This window comes from Tyto alba, unplaced genomic scaffold, assembly GCF_018691265.1.
Source record: "Tyto alba isolate M040663 unplaced genomic scaffold, T.alba_DEE_v4.0 Super-Scaffold_19, whole genome shotgun sequence".
NCBI lineage: Eukaryota > Metazoa > Chordata > Aves > Strigiformes > Tytonidae > Tyto > Tyto alba.
The window spans coordinates 8,356,715-8,380,964 of record NW_024881281.1 but is presented as its reverse complement, the minus strand read 5'-3'; the positions used below and the strand labels follow the sequence as shown (position 1 = coordinate 8,380,964).

At 44.5% G+C, this 24,250-nt stretch overlaps 1 protein-coding gene across 6 annotated transcripts in view; it reads left to right on the top strand.

The window, feature by feature from the left end:
* The window catches only part of AUTS2 (activator of transcription and developmental regulator AUTS2), a 793,559-nt gene that overhangs the window by 705,416 nt on the left and 63,893 nt on the right, over positions 1-24,250 (top strand). For all 6 annotated transcript variants that reach the window (XM_042791833.1, XM_042791837.1, XM_042791835.1 and 3 more), the window contains one exon: positions 12,387-12,435. In XM_042791833.1, the coding sequence (XP_042647767.1) occupies positions 12,387-12,435 (49 nt within the window). The remainder of the gene's footprint in view (positions 1-12,386; positions 12,436-24,250) is intronic.

Sequence of the window (24,250 nt, the reverse complement as noted above, 5' to 3'; positions counted from 1 at the left end):
CTGCACGGCAAAGGAAATATCTCCAGTGTTATTTTCAGGCCCAGTGAACTCCAGAATGTATTTGTGAGTTTTCCAGTTATGATGACATCAGTGTGGAAATGCGAGGAAGGGGACTGAGCGACAGCAGGCAGCTTTCCTGCCATCGCTAATTTACTGTCTTTCTGAGAGCCAGATCCTAAACACTTGAAGTATTAACATCATTTCAGCTCTTAAGTAAAACTAAGGAAGTCTTTTCATCTTTCCATTGAGTGGCAGGCTCCTTAAGTAGATCACAAGCTTTATGCTGCTTTGTCTGAGTGAGGAGGAAAACTTTAATTGTTCCCATCTTCTAGTACAGGTATTGATTAATAAAACGTATTAGCAAAGATCTTGGCCTACTTTTTGCACCATCAAACAAGTACTTAATGACTATTACTATGAAAATGGCATCACTTTAAAGCATTGGATTTGAGCCCCTTTGTACTTCGCCTTCATTTGATATTTTTTTCTTATCCCATTATGAACAATAAAGTTTCTCCTGCACTTTAATATTATACAGCGGAAGGGAGAGGAGGCAATGAGTAGCTCTTAGTTGAGGGTACCAAACTGGGAGCTGCGGTGCCTGGGACGTCCCCAGGCAGAAGGATGCGCTGCCAGCTGGGGAGGCTCTCTGCAAGTGCGGACTGGACAGCGAGCAAATGCTAGATGGTAAATCTGTATAATTTACTCTAATTTAGCATTTGGTGGGTAGGAATATATAATATGACTCACATGCTAAGAGGGAGAAGGCGTGTTTATGAGGAACATAACTAATAGGTCTGTGTAAGATAAAGAACGCTGCCTCCCACCTCTTTTAATCGTCTTTCCTCCTTTGGGTCCCATTTGTAGAATCTCACTTATTTTACACCCCTTTGCAGCTTTGTAGCCACCTACCAGCCTACCTCCTGCCACCCCACACCCCTGTGCTCACCAGTCTATATCATACATCATGCGTAACGTGCCTGTATTTTGCACACTGTACCGTTTATTGTCAGGGCCCCAGAACGCTTTCAGTTTTTAAATACATTCTCTCATCTTATAGCTGGGAGATTTTGGAAATCCTACCTGTTCGTAGCCTCAAAATGCGACTTGACTCAGTCTTGATAAGCCTCTCCAGTTTGCATCTTGCCAGGCCACGATGTCATACTAAACACTTTTGGTTTACAGCACTTTGAGCATTAGTACAAAATTGTTAAGACCTGACAACAATTTGATGCTTTCAATCCTGATGATTTTATCAAACCTGTCTTTGCCCATGCCTGTTAACGTGTTCCAGCCAGGCTGGCTAACCCAAGCCAAGTGTGGCTTATGGTGACTGGAATGACAAAGCATTTCTTGCTGCAAAAAAAGTGTTATTGCAGAACACTTTGTAATCTGTACATTTGGAATTAAGGCTCAACGTGTTATAGTACCGGTACTGGGAAGTCCCATGTCTGTAACTAAAATATGCACCGTGGTGACAATAATGCTTGGATTTTCTGCAATGATTTCATATCCAGTGCTGAAAATTGAGGTGCACACCAGGGAAAACCTGAAAATATCCCCACAGCTGACTGCTAGTCTGTAGCTGCTAGGCCACACTCACTCCTTAAATAAAATGCGTCTTAGTCCACCTTTGCAGATGTGTAGGTGTGTGGCTCTGCTGCACAGCAGTGGCTTGGGTGCCACGTTGGGGTGGGAGGAGCGGAGAAACACAGTTGCGTCGCTTAAAATAGCCAGAAAAGGACCCTTAGTCCTTTCTTGCCTTGTTCCCTTCACATTCACAAATGTTCATCTCTGTGTCTCCTTTTTTTTCCATCCTTCCTAGGGGCGATGACTGACAGATTAATATATGTCTAGCTACGTGTCTTAGAAATCAAAAGGAAGGTGCTGTCAGAATCGCTTGTCAGAAAATGAGATTAGGCACACTTGTCATTTGCTGAGGATTGCAGTCTTTCAGAGATAAGGTTGCATTTAATGAGTGTAAAAAGCCTCCTTGTGAAAAAGGGGGTGGTGCAGGAGGGAGAGAATGATTATTTTTCTGGTGTCAGCTGAGTGCTTTATCATATAACTTGATACTGTGGCACCCTGGCAGGCACTGATAATGGCTGCTGGGGCTATTGCACCTCTTCAGTTGCTCTGCAGCTTCAAAAGTGATGACTTGTTACCTGCTTTTAAACTCTTCTTGGATGTCGAAACCCACTATCCTAAGGGAAAGAAGCAAAAGCATGTACAGTGTGTTTTAAAGAAAGACCTGTGAAAACACACAGCATAAAGGGAATGTGCTAAATGTATAGCCACTTTCCCCAGCAAACTATAAAGAATACTCAGCGGGTTTCAGTGAAATATGGAACTTGTCTGACAAGTGAAGGATAACTAATGAGAAACAGAGCTGTATCCCACTGAAACCAATTGTGTTTTGTTATGGAAAATATTTATCAAGCTTTTTTTTCATTTGTTGGTTCTCCTAACAGCGCCATAATAACTCCTCTTATGTATGTTGTTCAGTTTCTCTCATGTATATCTCAGTTATTTAAATCTGCAGTGGGGTGGGTTTTTTTTTGGTTATCAATTGGATATTATCATATTGTACATGAATATTTTAGGTGAATGTTTCATTCATCAAAGTAATGGTCATTCTTTTGCCAAGTTAATGTCTTTGCATGGTTTAGAAGCTGGATAAACGTACAGATTTATTGTTCATAATGTACTACCTAAATATGAGAAGACAGTCAAAAATGGAATTTATCTGTCCAGCAGAAGAGACCATACATTAGCTACATGGTTTTGCAATAGTATTTCCTTACTTGGCATACCTCTTTTAAAATTATCCTTGGAAGAGGAGATTTTCTGTCATATATTCTCCTCGTCAAATGAGATGTGATTTTCATTATTTTGCTTGAATGTTAGAAAATGAAAGAAATTACTTGATTGGTTTATGGTGCTGATTCAGCATTTTCTGAGCTAAAAATGACCTGAAAGACAGAATGGGATTACAGCACGCAATAATGGATGCTTTATTCAGTGATAAGAAAGTCTCCTCTTCTGACTGAAAAGAGGAGAATGAAAAATATTTCTGTCTTATTAGTTGATTCAGTACCCAGATATTGACAGACAAATTAATTTGAAATACTTCTTCAGTTGCAGAACCTGCTAGCAGGCAGAAATTAGGGGAAGATAATGGCCACGGCTTAAAAGTGGTGCGTTTATGAAGTGTACTCACAGGAGTGCTAGTGGATGGGGAAGAATTTATATTTTATCTTCTTACTCAGTGATAGGATCTTACAAATGTTCCCGGTTAGACTGTAGTGTAGGTAGCAGCTCAAGAGCCCAGCAAGGTCTCTAGGAGCTAAATCCAGCTAACCCATGTTCCATCATATGTTTAGTAACTCGGAATTCAAACCACAGGAAGGTATACAGAAGAGATAAAACGCGTGTATTTTCTGATTGAAAAGTTACAGCCGGGAGTCGGTTTGGGGATTCTTGCTCTCCATGATTGGCAGGAGGAAGGACAGATGATTGTGGTGTTCACCTCAAAGATTTCACACTATTTGGAGAAGCTTGGGGGAGAAATGGCTTCATACTGGTAGTACAGTGAAGATTTCGGTACAGTGAATGGATTCATAAAATTATCAAACCTCCTCCAGGTGTGCAAAACCAGGCTAAAGTCTGTCCTCGGAAGCAGTGGAGACCACTTAGTATTTTATAGGACCAAGCCCATAAGAATAGCAAAGAGAGAGCAGCCCTATTGTTCCCTGAGCCCCACTTTTTATCTTTGTTTCCATTTGAAACCAAAATCATAAAACTGCCTGCAGAGCGGTTGCCTTGCTGTTCCTCTAAATGAGAATTCCAGCTTTTATGCTAATTCAGTTTCAGGTTTCTTTGAACCTGCAGTTTATGGGCCTCTGCTTAAAACTGCAATCTGTTCTGCATAAAAGAAGGGATTACAAAGTGTTTTAGTTTTGCAAATGCTGCAGAAAAATAAAAATAATAAAAAAGTTGCACTGTCATTAATATGCTCTCTCAAAAGTTTTCTGCTTTTTCGAATGAAAAGCTTTACTTACATTCAGAACTTACTCTTACGCGGTCCAGTAGTTCTGTTTCCTCCTAAAAGGTGCATTTACTTTTTGTATCACCTTCTCCCTGCCTCACTTGAGCAGAAAGCACCCGAGCGCGCTGTCTCTGCTGGAAGGGCCGTGGACAAAGCATCGCTTTCATCTGCTGCCAGGCGCTCACCCGCGGGGCCGATGCTGCACACACGCAGCAGCGCAGGGCCCAGCCTCCTGGCAAAACCCAGCCTCGCCACGATTTGCTTTTACTGACATCTGTTGCTACCTTTTTACGGCATAAACCAGCGGTGATTTTGTCATCGTTTGGGCCGCTCTCAAGAACAGGTCCTTTTCTTGAACCTCTTTAAAGCATTAGAGTTTAAGTACTTTCTGGTTGGGACATTATGCCGTGGCTTGCTGTTCAAAGTCATAAAACTCTGCTGATAGCTCCATAAATTCTTTTCTTGAGGAAAAGAACCTGCATCTCCTATCCAGTATTGGACAAAATTATGTGTGTTTTCAAAGCATTATGGAGGTCTTTATAAGGCATCGTAATCACGCTCCAAACTCAGACACCATCGTGTCTTCTGGAAAGATTAGCAACTTAATGGAAACATAAACATTTCCAGTCTTTCACAGAATACCAAAGAATTGGAATATCCAGTTTTCATGTTGCCAGGAAAAAGCTTCAGAACCTTCCAGGTGAGGTGAGGTTTGCCATAAATAATTTAATCCAATATAATCTGCTGTAATTTCAATATTCATTTGCTCCTTGTGCCAGAGATGGGTAATTCTTCTTTGGAATTACTCTGCGACTTGGAAACAAATGTCTGCTGCTCTGCCTGCCGTCTAGGCGGCTTTAGGTCATTTTTATAAAATAGTTGGATCTGAAAACCTCTTTCGGAGAGTGAAGGATCTTGAAATCACTTTTGATCCAAGTTCAATGCACTTCATTTGGCTGTTGTTGTGGCAGAAACAAATGTCGACGCTGACAGAGACCACAGACAGATGAAAAAAATCCTGGCAAGGTCCCACATAGATAAGAGACAGAAGGTTTCAAAAACCTATCCAGGCGTAACCTAAAACATGGGAAAGTATTGCTGTCAAGAGAGGGGGAAGCTTGATCCGAAGGCCATTGAAATCATTAGGAGGTGGTGGTGGGTTGGTTTTTTTTGGCTTTGGGTGAATTCCTAAACTCCAAACTTCTCATTCAGAATTATAAAACACATTTTGTGCATGAATAATGTTCTAGCAGGAAAACAGAGGTCCTCTACCTATCTCTAAGGCACGAATAATGAACATAATGAGGCCCACAGCCCTGCCAATAAACCTTAACAGCCCTAGGGAGATGAGTAGGTAAATGCATTTCTGATTTTGTGTATGCTGAGATTTCAGGTGTGGCATCTGGTTAATGTTTGAAAAATCCAGTACAGACAAGCCTGTAGTTTAATCCAGGCTAAATTTATCAAATTAAAGTCTTGAGAGGAGTCTAGGCTTTAATTAGACCAGTTCTTACTATGTCAAGATGTGGAAAGTCTTGACCAAAATGCTCATAGAATATATGAGCTGCCACACCTTAATACTGTGCATTTAATTCCTCATCCAGGTACAGTCTCGCCATCTGTGCGGTCCCTGGCTCCTCCGGTTGTTGTGTAGAGAACACTCCGCTGGTTTAATGCCTTTATTAATTTTTTTTTGGTGGAGACTGAAAACTGCACTCCAGCCATCCATTTCCTTCGCTGAGCTCGTGAAACAGCCGATTGACTGCAATGGCTTTTGGCCACTGTCTGCTGTTTATTCTAGAAACCAGACGCGAAGCCATCTTTGTTGGGTTTCTAGAGGAGGAGATGGAAACCACCTCTCTGATGGCACAAGATTATCTTTGTTATATATATTTATTAGGAGATGCAAAACCCCGTGAAATTTTAGCAGCCAAAGCCCATGCTCAGATAACTTGTAGAAATCTAGGGATAACCCTGCTAAGGTGGACAGCTTTGATGAACTCTTATTTCCATTGCTATAACCGGGATCTGAAGTTGGCCATGATTTTTTAAATTTTCTGATGAAGACGGGGGTTGTCACATTTTTACCAAACTGTTCCCACTCCTGATCAGACACACAATGAAAACACTGTAGCGTTTGCAGCCACGGACTGAATTTGGAGCTGTTGTGGACGCGTTGGTCTCCTGCTTATCTCTGTCTTTTCTGTTGTACATCTTCTCATGTAGTTGTCCCAGTGGAAACATTGCAGTCAGTGCAACTGTACGGCAAATAAGAATTTTGGAAAAGCCACGCTGTAATGCCGAGAAGGAAAACTGTTCTTAAATGGATCATATAGTGATGGAATGAGGAGCGAATGAGAAATATTTGCATAAAATCCTGTAGTTGTACATCGGTAATTGGTAGGAAGGTTTCCTTAGGAGTTTTTCCTTAAGGATAGCGCTTCTTGCGTGGACAGTTCAGACCATGCTTTCCCTCCTTCCCCTCGCATGCTGCGGTGTTGGCCGTGGGGAGGGAGGGCCCCGGTGCCGCTGCAGTTTGGTGCGTGGCTGCACCGGGGTCACCACGGGTGCTCGGGGACCGCTCGGAGCCACGCGCCCACGCCAGGGGCCAGGGGAAGGGCAGTCCCCTTCATCCCTCCTCACCTGCGCCCCGTCCCCGAGGTGAGCTCGGAGCCAGGGCCAGGATGTGAGCGTGGCTTTCCAAGGTCCCCTTGGGTTTCGGGTGCGTAATGCTTCTCCTGGCTCAGGTGAGGCCAACCACGTGCCCACAGCCGTTGCTCTGCTTTTGATTTCTGGCTGGTGGAGGTAGTTCTCATCTTGTCCTTCGGAGAGCCACCTCCTCCAGGCTGAGCTCCGCCGCAGGGGTTGAGGTGAGTAGAGTTTGTCAACTTTATTTCTGAGGATTTAGCTCAAATCCAAGTGGAGCCCGACGGAGTTTAATTCCATTAGCATTCCTAGTCCAGTATTGGTTTGAAACCAATTTCAGGATTTGAAATCTTGAAAACACTGCCTGGGCAAGGCCTGGCAAGCCTGTAGGACCTATCTTAGCACCTCTCCATTTTCCAGGAAACAACTCGTTGTATGAGGATACCGTGCCAATGAATGTAACTGCCTCTCAGCTTCAGAGCGGCTTGGTTTGTAGGAGACATCATTTGGCTCCGACTGCTGTGCTTCAGTGAATAATCATTTATATAATAATATATCTGTGCGTTTATTTTCTGCAGTGGCTATTACTAATGGTGTGCGGCGCTTAAGGAAAACCTACAGTGACTAAGAAATCTGTCGCTCGTTGACAATAACATTTGGTGCTGGGAGTGGAGCGAGTCTCTGCAGGCTGGGGAGCCCCAGCCCTACCTGCCCCTCCAGATGCCCCGTGTCTCAGGGGGGTCCAGCCACTGTGGGAACAGCTGGAGCTCTCCGTGCGGGCCATCCTGGCTGAAGTTGGGGACGTTTTTTTTTTTTTTCTCCAGTGGAAAAAACAACCAAAAAAAATTTCTGTAAAAAAAAAAAAAATTATGATATTTTCGATCGCGTTTCCTCCCGCGGAGTTTTAGCGACTGATGCCCGTGTGCGTGTGCCGCCCTCCCCGGGCCAGCGGGGACTGTCCGGCTCCGCGGCCGCGGGGGGGTCCTGTCGTCGTCGTCTCCCCCAAACCCGCGGAGCGGCCCCGCCGCCGCGGCTGGAGGCTGCGCGCCCCCCTCCCGGGGGGGCACCGCCACTTTGGCCGCGCCGCGGTGAATACGCCTCCCGCGGATGCTCCCCCTTCCATTCCCCCCCCCGCGGCGGCGGGGACACCGGCGGGGCGGGGCGGGCGCGGAGAGGGAGGAGCCGGCGGCGGCGGCGGGTGGAAGCGGCTCTCGGAGCGCCGCGCAGTGCGGAGCGGCGCGGAGCTGAGCGGAGCGGAGCGGCCGGGCGGCGGCGAGGGGTCCGGCCGGCAGCCGGGGCCGGGCGGAGACAGCGCGGAGCGGAGCGGCCGCCCCCCCCGGGGATTACAGGCTTGCGAGGTTGTTTCGGCGGGGCCGGAGGAGCCGGGGCCGGGCCGCTGCTTCTCCTCGATGGAATTCACCTGAGCGCGGCCGCGGCGAGCCCTGGACGGCGGGAGGGACAGTGCCCCGGCGGGAGCCCGCTTTGTCTCGGGAGAGGACGGGCGTGACTTTTTTTTTTTAAAAAAAAAAAAAAAAAAAAGCAAAAAAACCCAAAACAAATAGCAAAAAGAAACCCCAAAACAAAACAAAACCAACAAAAATTCACGCCCCCTTAAAAAAAAAAAAAAAAAAGCCCAAAGCAGAAGAAAAAAATATAAAAAGCCGCGCGAAGGAAGGGCCGCGCTGCCGCCGGAGCCCGCGGAGGGAGGCGCGTTGGCAGGAGGGGCCGCACCGCCCCGGGACGCGGAGTTGCCGCCGCGGAGCCGCGGCCCCCGGCTCGCCGCCGCCGCCGCCGCCGCACATGGTTTCCTTTGTCCTGCTGCTGCTGCTGCTCCATTAACGCTCCGCGGCCGCCGCTCTCCCCACGCCCGCCCGCACACACGCACACCCCTCGCTCTTTCTCTCTCCTCCCAGGGAACCATCTTGCGGGGAGGGGGGGGGGGGGCTCGGCTGCCCGGGAAGGATGTCCGCCGGGCGGCCCTGCGCGCCCGGCCCTCGGAGTTGTTCCCCGAAGGATTAGTTGGGGTTTGGCTGCCGGGACTTTGAGAGCCGCGCTGGATCGGAGTTTTCCCGGCGCCGCGTACATTCCCGCACCGCCATGAGCCCCGGGCCGGCAGCCGCGCTTAACCGCAGGCGAGCAGGTAACGCCGCTTCGCTTCGCGGGGCCGGGCCGGGCTGGGGGGCGCGGGGTCCGGCTGGGCTCGGCTCGGGGTGTCCCCCCCGGCGGCGGGGTTTTGGGGGGGGGGTGGGGGGGTGTGGGGTGGTGGGGGATGTGATGGGGAGCGGGGGCCGCCTCCGCCCGGCCCCACGGGGGGATGTCGGGCCGCTCCGCGGGGTCCCGCGCTGGCTCCGCGGGGCGCGGGCAGGTGCGCGGCGGCCGGGAACGGTGGCGGTGCAAGTGCTGCGGCGGGGGCTGTGCCAGGAGTGAGTCAAGCCGCGCTGTCTGGACAGGAAATATTTTAGTCATACATCCACTTGAATGACAGTACATTCCTCGATGAGGGAAAAACACTCTTTAGGTCTGTCTTTTTTTTTTTTTTTTTTTTTTTTTTTTTTAAGCCTAGAGATTGCTGGCTTGTTTCATTTCGTGTTGAAAAGGATTAAGCTGCGCTTGGTAAGAAGGTGATCTGTAAGGGAAAGCGGCCGAAGTGCCGGGAGGGGAGGTGTTTCCACCCAGCTCCAGCTCTGCGGCGGGCCGGGGGCTGGTGGGGCTTGGGGCACCCCCGCAGCCGGGCTGCGCCGGGTCCCTGGGCTTTCCCGGAACGGTGCCACCAGATAGTGCCTTTCCATCAACTGCTCGAGTAAGACGTGGAAATGATCGAGGATAAAGGGGAACGAGGAGAGAGTTTCACTTCTCTCGTGTAAAAGGGATAGCCAAGCTCCTCTCCCGTGCTTAAGCATCAAGGTTTGGCCACGTTGCCTTAAAGCAACCATCGTGGAAATAAAGGCACTTTGTTGTCTGCACGGATTCCTGTCAATGCAGAGGAGATTGTAGGTCAGCACTGCAAAGGCATTGTATTTTCTCCTTCTGCGTTAGTGACGAGTTGTTGGGGGGTTTTTTAAATTAATTTGGCTTTTTGTTCCTCTAGTGTTGTTGCATGATGTGACTACCTAAGTACGGAAAAATAACAGTTGCATGGAAATTGATACGGTGTCTTATCTGCTGGCAGAGATTGTATTCGCTACTGTATCACTGGTACATTACCCTAATTGCCGTTTTATATTTAAAACCACATTTTAAAGTAATGAAACAGGCAGTCAAAGTTCCATCTCACCGTTTAAACCAGTGAAATGGGTTTGGGTTATTTTTGTGGTAACCCAGGCAATGGGGTTTTTTCAAGTTGCTCTTGCATTCAGTAGTGTGTGGTCAGTAATGCCAAATGAGATTCGCTCTTGGACAAGCTTTATCTTTGTACAATTATTCCTTTTTTTAGACGCATACTGTGCTGATAATCATCTCCCAGTTTGCTCAGGGGTGATTCTCAGGCAGGATGTATTGTGCACCACGTTATGTCCGAGAAGTGCCACTTCCAGATTTCACAGCAGTGTTTCTGAGTGATTTATGCAATAGCACAGAAAAAGATTTGCCTGAAAAAACATAGCTTAAAAACAGTCTGTTGGTTTACACTTGGCATTATAGAAAACTTATTAAAAAAAAATGTTTTCCTCTTTCTAGTGTTTGGAAAAATCAAGCAAATAGGCAACTTTGCGCTTCCCTATGGTGTTTTGTTTTGAAACAGTAAAATAAAGTAATAGCTGAAACTGTAAGAAGTTTGTTTGGTTTTTAATATTCGATTTTCTTTCTAATAAGAAAGAGTGGTTCAGAGAGTTTTGACTTCTGAGAGAAGGTGCATTTAAAAAGACAACAACAGATGAAATTCACTGGAAAAGGTTATTATTTTTAATGAGAGAGCAGGCTGATTGGCAAGGTTAGGAAAGCATTGAGCATCTCTTAATTTGTTGGACTAATATTGGACTGCTCTTTAAAGCACATGGCCTTCTTGATCTTTTCAATTTGTGCATTATTCACATATTTTCATTAATTTAGAGAAAGTCATCACTGAATAATAAATCTATCATTGGGTAATAAATCCAGTGTTTACAAGGTATTTAATCGAGAAGAAATACACCAGCTCAGCTTTTAAATAAGCCAACAGTAGTCTAGTAAAATCTGTCTAGAAGTCTGAAAAAGAAAGAAGCTATTTTTAATAATTAATCATAGAAATCTTGTATGTTGTTAACTTGAGGGCAAACATTATTTCAGTGTATTACTACACTATGATACACAGTCTGAAGCGTATCTACTTATTTATCGGTAATTTCACACCTAAGTTTTTAGTGCAGTCAAGATATCTAATATATGTTTCTTGTCTGATTGTTTTTATCTGGTTTTGAATTGAGAAATTCCTTCCCTTTAACAAACAAACAAAAAAAAAAGGCAGCCTGCTTTCCAAATAGACAATGTTTTTAATTATTTTTCCTGAATCCAGTGAGAAAACAGTTTCTAGAAGACTAAAATCCTTCTCAAGTGTTGCATTTTATCCCTGTTTGCAATATTTCATTACTGAGCACATTTCTTTCGATATATTTTCAAACAGCAGAGTATCTCTCAGCGGGGTTGGATCCAAGATACAGTTCAAAATTGAACAGCTGTCTGCGTTTTGTGAATGTGTAGGTGGTAGAAGTTTAAGCTTTGGATATATGTATGTGTGTATTATGTACATGCGTGTGCGCAAACACAGCAGTACACAGATGCTTAAACTTAATACTTTCTGCTTTTGGGCTCAGGATGTTTGTAAGATTAACATTTGCAGCATTATCTTCCCCCCCGTCTGGTTTCTTGCCATTATAGTTTCTGAAAGGAGGAGCCGAGTGTTTTTGTGTGAAAATTAAGCAAGGCTTTTTAATAATAGGTAGAAAGACTAACTGGCGTGCTTGCGTTCAAACAGCAGTAGTGGATGAGTTACTAACAGAATATTAGGAAAAAAATCCTCCCATGGATAAAGAAGGCTTGATGAAAAATAAAATGGATTATTAGTTTATACAGAGTGTGGTGTCAAGAATCAGGTACTCCGAAGGCAAATCTTGTGTGGAAGCACATACTAATACAAAATACCAACAAACTCTTTATTTTTCAAAGAGTTTGTAACAGCACTTTATAAAACTGCTAACCTAAGTTATCAGCACTGCTTTAAAGATGGTGAAAGTCAAATGGTTGACACAGTAGTGGTCTGCAGAAATACTTTAAAAATTAATTAAGAAATCCGCAGTTCTGCAAATTCCCAAAGCCGGGCTGTCTGATTCAAAATCATGACTCTTCTCCATTGCAAAATCAACGTCAGAATGTATTGGATAATTACAGTACAAAAATATAGTTTCTGTGTGGCTAATACGTTGAATAAAAAAAAAAAAAACAACAACAAAAAAAAAAAAACAATTTCTTTCTTTATTAAATAGAATCTTTCCAAATAAATATCTGCACTGCAGGGCGGTGAAGCACAGCCAAACAGCACCACCTTACGGACATTTTCCTGGGAGGCTGCAGCTTCCATTAGCTCTCTTGGATTTGTCACCTGATTTGTTTCTCTAAAATATACATACATATGTGTGTGTATAAATATGCTGCCATGCCTTTTGAAATCTATCACTTGTAGAAAATGTAACTTTTTTTTTTTTTTTTATTGGTCTTTCAGGCATCTGATGCCAGCTCTGAAAAACTGTTCAACGCTGTTACAAATAAAGGTAAGACTGCAATTCACATCACAAACATATTTTTTTCCCCACACATTTCTTTTCATGGCAATTTCAATGGGAGATGAAATGTAACTTGTCTTGCAGAAATGTCGCAATCAGCTTGTTAGTGCTTTTTATGTTTCTCTTGGATTCAGACATGTTCTGTATGCTTGGTAATTGCTTTGCTTAATATAAAATATAGGCTTTAAATAATGCATTGCCTGCCAGGTCAGAATTAATTTAAATAACAATATTAGGGAATAGTTTATTTTACAAATGGCTTTAATTTAAGCTCATTTAAATAACTGTAAGAGTTTTCAAAATGTTTTAACTTGATTGTTACTCATCAGCTACATGATAGACGTGGAATTATGAATAGCCAATTTGCACTGCTGACAGTAATAACCAGCCAACATTTAGTATTCACAGGATAATAGTCATAAACCATGGCTTACTGTGCTGTGTGCTTTCTGTAGAGTTAATAAATGATATAGAGGGCCACATTTAAATATTCAGTATCCCATTAATTTCTTCCAAACAGCAATCCAAAGAGAGAGTGGCTAATGATATAACAGTACATTAAGGAAAAACTTACCCTAAATCAGTGCCAGTGAGCTTCTGTGCAGAGCTTGTCCTGAGGCAGCATTATTAGAAAGACTGTAGGCTTTGGAGATTTTCTATATTTAATTCTCATTTTGGTTTGGTTGGTGTTTTTGCAAGGAGGGTCGAGGGAGCAGCTCCAGACGCGAGTTGCACCGAATATAATTCAAAGCCTTTGAAACTCATCTGGTTTTCACCCCACTGTCCTACTTCTTGATGGCAGCACATGGTAACTGCTTAGTAAAAGGGCGTGCTTTTGGCTGTAAACCCACGGTATTTTAACTTACTGGGTTTTTTGGAACGTTTGACTCAGTTTGCATTAGAAGAGACAAATTTGATTAGTTCGATGTCTTTTTTTTGTTGACCAGGTGTGGATTTGCTCAGTATTTGTCCTGTGTGCTTCTCACTGGGTTTGGGTTTGCTATTTAACGGGTCATGCTGGTGTTTTTCTGTGTCTTTTAATTCCACCTAGCTATAGTGGTTTAACTGAGGACAGTACGTGGCCCCGTTACGTTTGGGATTCCTATGCTGATATGCCATACCTTCTGAAGTCTTTTAATGCATATTGAATTATACCTATATTTAATTGTGTTATGGATCCATACTCCTGTTTTTCATGTATTAGCATCCTTTGGAAGTACAGTCTGGATTATCTCTGTGGTCTAACTGCGTTATCTCACTTGGCAAGCTTATAGATCTTTCTGATTAACTGCATTTACAGGTTCCCCCTTGGCCCCTCCATAGGCGGAGAATAGGTGGCACAGACAAGTAGAAAGGATGGGTTGTGTGTTTGGAGTGACCCGAGGCCCCCAAACTACATGTGACTGCATCTTTATTTTGCTAATTCACTGTAAAAAGCTTTGGCCTTTGAGCAGCCCTTTCTTGGGGCTGGGCCAGGGCCATGGAGAAGCCCAGTCGGTGAATCCACATTCCTGTCGCAGGCCTGTAACCAGGGTGAGGGGCTCTCCTCCCCCAGGAGGTGATTGATGAAGAGTAGGCGCCTCTTCCTCTTCCTTTCGTTTTCTTTTTTTTTTTTTTTTTTTTTTGATTCAAACACATTTCCCACATTCTTATTTTTGTTTACTTATGGGGAGCTTCATTCACTTGATTCGTGGCATCTATTTGGTTGTGAATACCCATGCTTGACAGGGAGCCTTTTCTTCGAGGTACTTTTCTTTGGTGATTTAGTTCCCTTGGAAGGATTAGGGTTTCTTTGTGTAGCCTAAAATCAACATGGGCTTTTCGAAGCTTTGCTTGGGAAACCGTACACAAATAAGCTTTTTAGTTGATGGTAGATTATTCCTTTGCCCCTTATTTCCATCAAAATGGCGTCTTTCTTTTCTCCTCCTGAGTTTCCCCTTAAAGCCATATGCTAATTCCTGTTGGTAACATGAATGACAAGGGAAGAATCAATGCAAATCCAGGTGCGGCCAAACTAGGCTGACTGGTATTTTGTTGGTTTTTTCTTTTTTTTTTTTTTTTTTTTTTTTTTCCACTGGGAGAAAGAGATTAAGGGGAAAGAGAGTGGAAAAAGCATAGGGGACAGTTTTGTTAAAGGGATTAGCATTCAAACTGCTAAATATCAGGAAGAGAGCCTCAAAAAAGATCCCCTCTTTGGAGATAATGTCAATAATTGCTTGCAGCCAGGTGCAGGGGCTCTCACTGCTGCTGGCACTAGTTGGGAGGCTGTTGCCTTCTCTTAAGTGTCTGCCCTGGGGACGGCTGACGACTGCCCGGGCGCTGTCAGTTTGATATATTCCAAGTTCAAGTTCTCTTTCTGCAATTCATTCTGTTTGCTTCCAAGCCAGTTCTTCCCCACTGTGTTGTCCATGGCTGCTTTTGCCAAAAGCAATAAAAGTCACTCATAAGAAAGGTCAGATTTGCATTGGGTAAATCATGATGAAACCTTCAAAGCTCCTGGCTGACGGACCAGGCTGGGAGGGCTCGGCAGACTGACAAGTGTACATCCCTCCCTGTCCATGTCCCACAGCTACCCATGTCTCACACATATCTTTTTTTTTTCATTCTCTTGCTGCTTTTATTTTGCAGAATTATTTATGGCTGAGTTAGCAGAAATTACAGAAGTAATATATTTACAAAGCAGGTAGAAGTCCTGAAGTATTTTAAGTCTTGTATATCCATTTTGTCCCCTTACTGTCATTTAGTTGTGGACTTCAAGGCTGAAGATGAGATCAAGCTCAAGGTGTGAGGGATTAGTATGCATGTGTAATGTGGAACAGTTCCTTCCTCAGAAATACTAATAATTAAAAAATCTGGAGCAAAGTGAAATCCCCCCCGTACCTCCCTTGAAGAGGTGGTAAAACCCCTTGAGGAGAAGTCTCAGCTTCCATTTAGGAGTTAGCTGCCCTTAGAGCTGAGTGAGAAGATGCATCCCTAAATCTAGAAGGGTCCTGTGAGTTTTGGGGGGCGGCACGTGGATGTTGGGACCCCTCAGGGCTGGGTTACATGTCACAGGCGGGCATTGCCGCGCTGGAGAAGGGCTGTGGGGTTTCCGCATCAGGTCTGTGCTGTCACTGCTCCCGGAGGTCCCCAGCCCTGCGCCACATCTGCAGCAGGGCTGGGAATTTGGGAGGGATGTGGCTTGGTTCTCAGGGCAGGAATCGCTGTAGCTGCCTCTGAAATGAGTTGTTGCTGGTCGTGAATCAGAGCCCTGTGCTCCATCGCTCAGGCAGGAAGGCTTCACCTTGCAATGCTTAAAATTGTCTGGGGAAATTATTCCTATGGAAATCCAGGTGGCTGTGTTGGGAGGTAAGCACCCAAGAGTCTGGGCCCTTAGTAATGCTTGAAAGAAAGAAGCTGTTAACATCTGAATGAATGAGATGGAGCAGGCTGGGCCTTCCAGTTTGGCATTGCTTCTTATAGTTTTTATGTCTTTGAATGAACATAAATTTCCTTACCTTCTGAGAGTGTCAACCTTAGCACCATTAATCCTGGCCAAAGTACAGGTTTTGTTCATGAGTTTTTCTAACATGACTTTCCAGCATAATTACATTTCATTATCTCTTAATAATTTAAATAGACACAGCTGAAGCTGTAGAGCAGGCAGTTCCTACTACTACTGTGTATTTCATTTATGTTAACTCCCTCCTACGTACCCTTGGAAAACAGCTTTTCCTGGAGGGAGAAATGAGTCCCAAAGTGATGAAGTTTTCATTTGTGCTGTATATTGAAGTTTGCCTTTGATCAGAAACACAATTGGGCTGTTACAGCTTTTTATGTTCAAATTGTTTACAGGATGTTCATGTAAACTTTATGAATCCTTCTGCTTCGTGGCACCACCAGCTGTCAGGAAAATATTTATACTCTCAGCTGGAGATAGATCAAGGTGCCTGCGTTACTAGTCTTCACTGGTGGCTGAAATACCGGTCAGATCAAGCCCTGTCTTTTTAGGTGGTTCTACAACAATATCCTTCCCTAGAAAACCGGGCGTGTTGTTGTTTCTCCCCTCATCTGTCTGTGGTGAATCATTTCTTGAGGATCCTCTACAACATCTCTTTCTGTAAACAAGTAGGGAGTTAGAATTGGCAAATACTTCTCTGCCGATCCCATTCACCGGAGAACCTTGGCTGGAGAGAAGTGCTCTCGCTCTCTCCAAGTAAACCATCCCCACAGCATCTCCTGTTGAACGTAAGTCGATTGGCTACTCTATAGATGACACGTGTGCGATGTTAACGTGGTCAGTATGCCAAAGAACTGGCTGCTGCTGCCCCCCTCCTTCCCAAGGGTCTGTAGGCATCTACCTAACATCCTCACTCACTGGGTGTCTCTTCTCAACCTTGCTTTCGATTTTTCAGGGGGCTGCTGTCTGCATATGTTGGTCCTACATGCCACCTCTTTCCTCCTCACTGAAATGCTTTTACCTGGCTTGCTGTTAGGGCTCCGGAGCAATCCCTGCACTGCAGGAAACCCACCCGTTGGCCAGCTGAGTCATATAAGCAGTTCTGCAGATTTCTTTTTTTGTGGTTGTTATGATGGCTTACCCTCCCGAAGTGATACCCTGATGATGGTGTCTCCTTGCCTTTCCAGTAAGGACTTGCCTGGTGGCTTTGGATCACTTGGTTTGCCTGTGTTTTGTGAGTTTAAATGGCTTCTCATTATTTTCCATGTGAAAGCTCAGTGTCTCATTAGTGAGGGACTCAGCACTGGAAAAAGCCTCCTGGTTTGAGGACCCCAGGTTTCTCGTACCTCTGAGTTAGATTAGAAGAACCGGTGCATCACCGCACTCTAACTTCCAAGTCAGGCAGACAAAAATGTCGATATATGTCTTGAGATGGTCCTTTGTTCTGGTACACAAAAGAGCAAGGCAGTTATTTCTGTGCCACAAAGGCTTTATCTGAGCAAAGAATTTGTTCCATAACTTCCCCTTATGGCTGCATCTCCTGAGCACAAACCGCTCCTCTCCATCTGTACGCTTTCCGTCCCCCTCCTTCTGTACGTGCTGATGGGTTTTGGCTGGGACATGGCAGTCCGGTGGGGTTGCCAGTGCTGCGAGGTACCATAGCTGTTCTGTAGCTGCAGGAAAAGGTCGCTGGATAATGTGATGTACCCAGTGTGCCCAGAGGGACAGGTGAAAATCAAAGGTAGTCTCTTCCAAAACCTTTTACATTCTTAAATCCTAAAACTTACAGTCTTACAAAACAAGAGTCTTCCGAGGCTTCACTGGTAATTTCTTAGCTAGTAATTCAAAACAAAACTGTAAACCAGCCAGTATGGTACAAGCACCTGTAGGCTCTGGCTTTTCTTGACCAAAATAGTGGAGGGAGACAGTCGAAAGTGTTGTTCTGGGCATCCTTGCCCATTTGGACTGGTATCCAGTACCCTTTGGTGTCAGTTGGTGATCGTATTCCCCTAAGAGTTCATTTAAGGCTGTTGATTTTAGCAAAGTCAAGCTATTCTAGTCTCAGTGAGCAAAATGGCAGTATTTACTAACACATAATTGTATCTCTTCTGGAGAGAGCATTTGTTTTACAGATTAACCTATATTTGATTTTCTCAAAAAAGACTTATCAGCGTTGGGCTGTAAAATAACAAATCATGATAATCCTTTCAAAGTAAGGTGGAAAAATTCTTGGGATAGGAGTGTTTTGATGACAAAGGTCCTGACTTGACATACCTGCAGTTAGTGGAGTCCAAGCTGCAGTCTGGCATGAGATTTCATAAATGGAGCATCCTGCAGACCTCCCATATCTGGCCTGCTGTTAGTCTCTCCCTTGTAATAAAATGTTGTTTTCTCTGAAAATGTATGTTTATTTAACTAGGTCTCTTTTTGCTTCACAATCTGGATTCCATTCAGTCAGTTACCACTCCAATTAACTAACAATTATTTAACATTAACAGTAATTACAGACGCCAGTTAAGCGCCTACAGATGTCAACTGTTAGCTTTGTACCTAATCACTCAATGAAATGGAGAAAGTTCAACAAACATCAATTAGCCAAGCAATTAGTATGAGGTAGGAAAGAGCATGTTATCGTGTGTGAGCTGATTCAATTTATTTTATTTTGTCAGTAAAACACACGCACACAGACAAGCAGCAATAAGTTGCTGAGATTAGATAAAGCTGTATTGTTTTGCTGCTTATACAAGATTTCTCCCCTCCTTTTCTTTCCCTTACATAACTTAAATGTGCTTTGCCAGGCATTTGTTATCTTATCAAATACATTTCATTTCAATTGGAAAAACACAGCAATGTCATTTTCAGCAGAGAGGCAAAGACCTCTTACGTCAGGTTTATACCAGCAGGCATGATATTTACCCAGCAGAGCTGTCCTTAGCAAAGCTACTCCTGCGAGTAGGTTTAACCTGTGAGTAGGTTTAACCAGTGAGTTAAACCAATGACTGTGTAAACACTAATGCGCTTATGCAATGGATACGTGGTTTTAGATAACACCAAACAATATGAATTGGTTCCTTCATCTGATTTTCCATGTATTTAATGTTGATACTGGGGTCATTCCACGACACCTTGCTCGGGTTGTAAGAGGACAAGAGGGTTTCCTCAAAGGGTTTGTCAACATGGCCTGAGCTGTCCCAGCTCAAGGGTGAGAACAACCTGCACGGGGTGTTTCCATTGCATGCTGCTGTCTGAAGAGTGCTGCGTATTTGCAGTCTTCTTGGGGAGTAATTGTGCCTCCAGCAGTACCATGGAACTGTATATTGTGTGCTTGGGTGGCTCAAAAGAGGGGAGAGAAAAAAAAAAAAAAAAGAGTAAAAATGGGCCATAAATTAACTTTCCCTTCTGAAAGAAACTAGCCACTATCCAAGGTGTATTACAGGCCTCTTTTCTAAGATCTTTTGAAGGCTGTAGACCTGTGCAGAAAGTGCTCAGTATGCAGAGTACGCAGGGTGCTGGGGCTTCCCAGGTACCCAGCTGTGCCACTAACCCACCGGTTCACCTCCGCAGTCCCTCTTTCTATAGGATCTCGTGTCTTCTCGCTTGGCACAGTTTAACACCGCTTGCTCAGGCTGTATTACATCTAGCTACTGTTACTTTGGAGTGCATTTTTTTTTTTTTTTTTAAATTATCTCACATCCTACAGTCTTGACACTCTGGATGTCAGTAGGAGTTTCACAGGGACATCTATATGAATTGTGGGGTTTTTTTCCCTTTTTTTTTTTTTTTTTTTTTTATAAAGTCTTCATAGCTGCTTGAAAACTGAAGCAAAGAGGCCTTTTTCTTCCAGTCCCCCAAACAAGAATGCCTTTTGCCTTCATCACCACGCCAACATATTTTAAATGTTTCCCCACATAACATGATCCCACAAAGTAAGATATTATTTTATCATGCAGACTGCCCACAAAAGTCCATGAAGTTATTTGAATTAGTCATTGTTTTCCAAAGAACGGGAATAGGAGTAGAGAACCACAGACAGTTCTCTCTGTTGCTTTCCAAAGTCTCAGCTTTTTTTTTCCTAGAAAAACACAGTCTGAACATGTGAAAAAACCCTTCAGTGTGTGACTTGAGTGCAATAATATTTGTCTGAGTAGGCAGAAAAACTGAAATCGAGCTTCTAAGTGAGAGCTTCCACGTTCATTCTGGTGGCAAAGAAGACCTTGTGAAGGATGATACTTTAAACCCGTGAATTTTTAACTTTCTTGTGGCTCATCACAGATTATCCAAAAGAAAAGGCAGGGCCTTGTCATGAAGCCACACGGCCATTTCTCAAGATAGGAGAGGGTTGTAAGAGGGCAGTTTTAGTCTCAAGGAGCAGAATAAACAGACCCTAATTTGTCCTGGTTTAGGCTTAGGTTCAGTAACATGCTCATTGCGTGCCTGACTTTAAACACTTGTTAACACCGAGCATTTACTTAAGTGCTTTGCTGGATGAGGGCCACAGGAGTAAATTCTGTGACACCCTTGAGACTTTCAGCCACCCAGGCATTGCTTTTTCTTTTTTTTTTTCTGGCCTAGTACACTCTGTGACTGAGGGGGGCTGGAGCCCTTTTCGCCGCTCCCCGGCCCCAGCAGGTCCCGTTGTCTTCGCCCACCTTGCTGCTGCCCTGGCTTTGGTTGGACCCTGTGAGCTGAGTGATTTCTCACCAGAAATCCAAACACAGTGTGAAAAGGGGGATGATTTTGCCGCTGAATTGCCTGAGCGAGAGATCCGGAGCAGGAGAGGAGGCAGAGACGTGCAGGCAGAGCCCGGGTGAGGGCAGAGAGGCTGCCCCCACCTTTGGCACTGACAGGAGCAGCCCAGCCACAGCACGGCTTCCCCCTGTGATCACAACTTGCCCTGGTATCATTCAGCGTGTGAAATTATTTAGTGTAACATAAACTATTTTCCAGGCTAGATAAGACTCGTGCATCTGCCAAGAGCATGCTGAGAAATGCTTCAAGAAGCGAGTGAGTGTGTGTCTGAAAGGGGCATTGGGCAGCATTCAGCAAGCTGTTTAATAAAGCCAATGGATACTTAAAAAGTGACAAATAAAAGAGCAGATAAACTGACTTTAAGTGCCTTTTAAAGCAGTTAATGGCCCTGACTTGCATATGCTAGGAGAGTTAGGCAGCAGCTAGGGGTGGGGTTCCTTCTAGACTTACCCAAAAACTATTGTAAAAAATTTTTTTTATTTTTTTTTTTTTTTTTTTTGGCTGAAGACCTAGGCTCACAGAAGGATGTTTAAAGCAGGGCCAGGGGAGAATTCCAGGTCCAAGGGTGCAACACTCAAACCCCACCACCTGGCTGCTAGACTGTGTTTACTGCAGCAGGATTTCCCCAGGCGCTTGAAATCCATCCTCACAGCTTGCCCTGACCTCACCAGGGCTGCCTGGCTTGTTCCCATCTCCTGTTTACAGCCAGAGGAGCTCCCCAAACCTTGTGTTACCCCCTTCACCTTGAGCTGTCTAAAAATCGCGCACCACCTTTGGAGCATGGGCCAAGCCACCTTCTTCCTCAGCCCTCTGCGGGAACCTTATCACTGGGTTAATATCGTGCTCTGTGGCTCCTTTATGGGTTTTCACAAAATGTTGTGGGGTCCAGGGGCGAGCTGGATCCGGAGGACTTGGGCAGTCAGGGGCAGCGCTCGGCCCGTGGCGAGGGAGGCGGGCAGGAGCCCGCGGCTTCGCTGCTGCGTGTGTTTTATGGGACGTTGAGAGCCGTGGGGAGAGGGACGGGGTGTAGCCCTACTGAGCTCCCACAGCAGTTTGGTATCATTTCCAAATATTTCAAGTTAGCGGGCACTTTTGAAAGTTGGAGGCAAAGGAATTTGAGTGGCTTGTAATAGAAAACAGCTGCTGCAGAGCAAGCTGTGTCCAAAGAAAAAACAACTTCATGAACATAGGTCTGACGAGTAATAAAGCCACAAATTAATACATAGTTCATTTACTAGATTGCTAGTCCCATAAGCACTTAAACTTCATTTGTTAAAAGAAACAGCATTATAAAAATCAAAAGCAGATGAGCAAAACCCCTGGTTTACTTTTGCTTGCTGGTTTTTGTTGTTGGTTGTACAACTGTAGCCTCTGCAGCTTTCAGCAGGTGTCATTGCCGCTTGGGTACAACGGACCCTGCTGCAACAGCAACACCCTTTTGTTCTGTCCTATGATATTAACTGGGGCACTTTTTCCTTTTCTCTTCGATTGTGTTGCTGAGATAAACGATTCTTAAGATCTGACTTGGGCAGTTTTTCAGTGCTGGGCAGGACCTGCTGTCTCTGCGGAGGGCTGAGAAGCTGTGCCTGCTGTAAATCTCAATCTCAGGTGTAGTTCTGCTTCGGAAGTCCTTGGCACCTTGGCATGGTGCAACGAGAGGTTTGTCATTAAGGGAATTGCTCTCCCAAGCATTAAGGGAATTACTCCCCCAAGATGGTCCTCAGCTTTCTGGTTATGGAGGGCAATGCGACACTTCAAGCATTGGTTGGTGCAAGATCTGAGAAGGAGGATGAGTTTCTGACACTTCTGAGAGAGAACTGCTTGAATCTTTTCTCTTGGATCTGGCTGCATCCAGATATGAGGTACCCAAACTGTTCTTTAGGTATTCCTGACACTCTTCCTGCGGTCTGAACAGGTTTTATTTAGTTGGCTGGGAGAAATGGGATAAATTCATGGACTCTCACCTCTTCATCAGGAAAGACAGAGGAATGATCTTGATCTCTGTTTTAGTCTTAATTCCTTGCCGAAAGTTCAGTCTTGTGTTTCTGACTCTTGATCAAGTGGGTGTTGATTTGAAGGTGAGGATTGTCGCTGTATGAATAAACATCCTCCACTGTCTTTGGGATCTGGGAAGGAGTTACCATGTGGATGGAAAACTGGAAAGCTGTCAGCATTTTGGAAAGAACAGCAAATAAGGACAGTGCTGACCAGGTTCTCAGAACACATACATCCTGGAGAGATGAAAGCATGCTCGGGAGCAATACCAGCAATCACAAAACACCGTATGAATCCTCTTTCACCACACCAAAAGAAATCCCATGATTACATGAGACATGTTTAAAGCAGACCACTCTAGGCAGAGTTGTTCTGAAGACTGTGGTTCTTGAGTAACCGGCTCATTATAGTCCCGTTCATATTTGAACAGTCACATCTGATTGCAGACGGGCTGAACAACCCTTAGAGTACACAAGCGATTGCCTGTAAGCAGCTGGACCAATTAACTCATGCTGGTACCAGTCACGTAACTCTGCCTGTGGTGCTGCTTGTGGTGATGCTCTCTATACATCAAGAGAGATGTATAGAGTCATATGAGGCCAAACCCACTGCCATTGCCATGAACAAACAGGTCGCTGTTGACTATGTTTGGTTCAGGCTCCAAGAGAAATCATAATCCTTTGGTACAGAAGTTTGTACTTGAGCTTTTTTTTTTTTTTAATATAAGGTTAAACCAAAACCAAATGGCTCTATGGATTGAATTAGAAAACTCTCATTTGTTTCTGTGTTGCAAAGGTCACTTGTCTTGTCTTACAGATTTTCTCTGTACTATGGTCAGTTTTCCTTCCTAAAAATTGGCTGTTGTACCTGCTCTTGTGTTTTCCCAATGGTTTCTTTAGATACATTATGCCCAAATTAGCAACGTATGAATTTGGTTTTGGAGGGAGAAGAAACGAGAGTGCTCGTCTCTGCTGCATGTGGTGGAGTTACTAATGCTGAGTGTTTTCCTAGACATGCATCTGCAAAAATATTTTACAAAAATAAGTATCTCCTTCTAATGACCCTCTTTAAAAGATCATAGCCAAATGTGGTCAGGTCATCAGGTGCTGTATGCATTTCCTGTGATGCAGGAAGGACACGATGCAAAGTTTGTGTAGATAAAACCCAGTTTGATCACCCAGACAAGTCTGAACCACTTCCTGCAGTGTGCGTAGTGATGACCAGCATGATGATTTCTGAAGGTTGCTTCTGCAGAGCCTGGTCCTGCAAGACGTTAGGTGTGTTTGTGGGCATCGTGGGTGTGAGTCCAACTTACTGGAACAGTCTCATGTGGGCGGCAGGTGAGCCACGGAGCAGGAGAGAGGATTTGTACCCTACCTGACTTCTCTTCAGCTCACTGTAATGCCACAGGCATTGTGTGAGCCTTCCTCTTTTGGTGATGAGTCTCGACTGAGATTTCTCCACCTGCTTCTGTATCTGCTCCCTGTATCTATATGCTGACTCCTGTTCTTAAATTATAGGCGTTCAGGCCACCTTTTGTCCTGTTTTCACAGCCCCTCACACTGTGCAAAGCAGGCCCATGGCCAGGGCTTGTGGGAATTGCTGTAATACAATTAAATG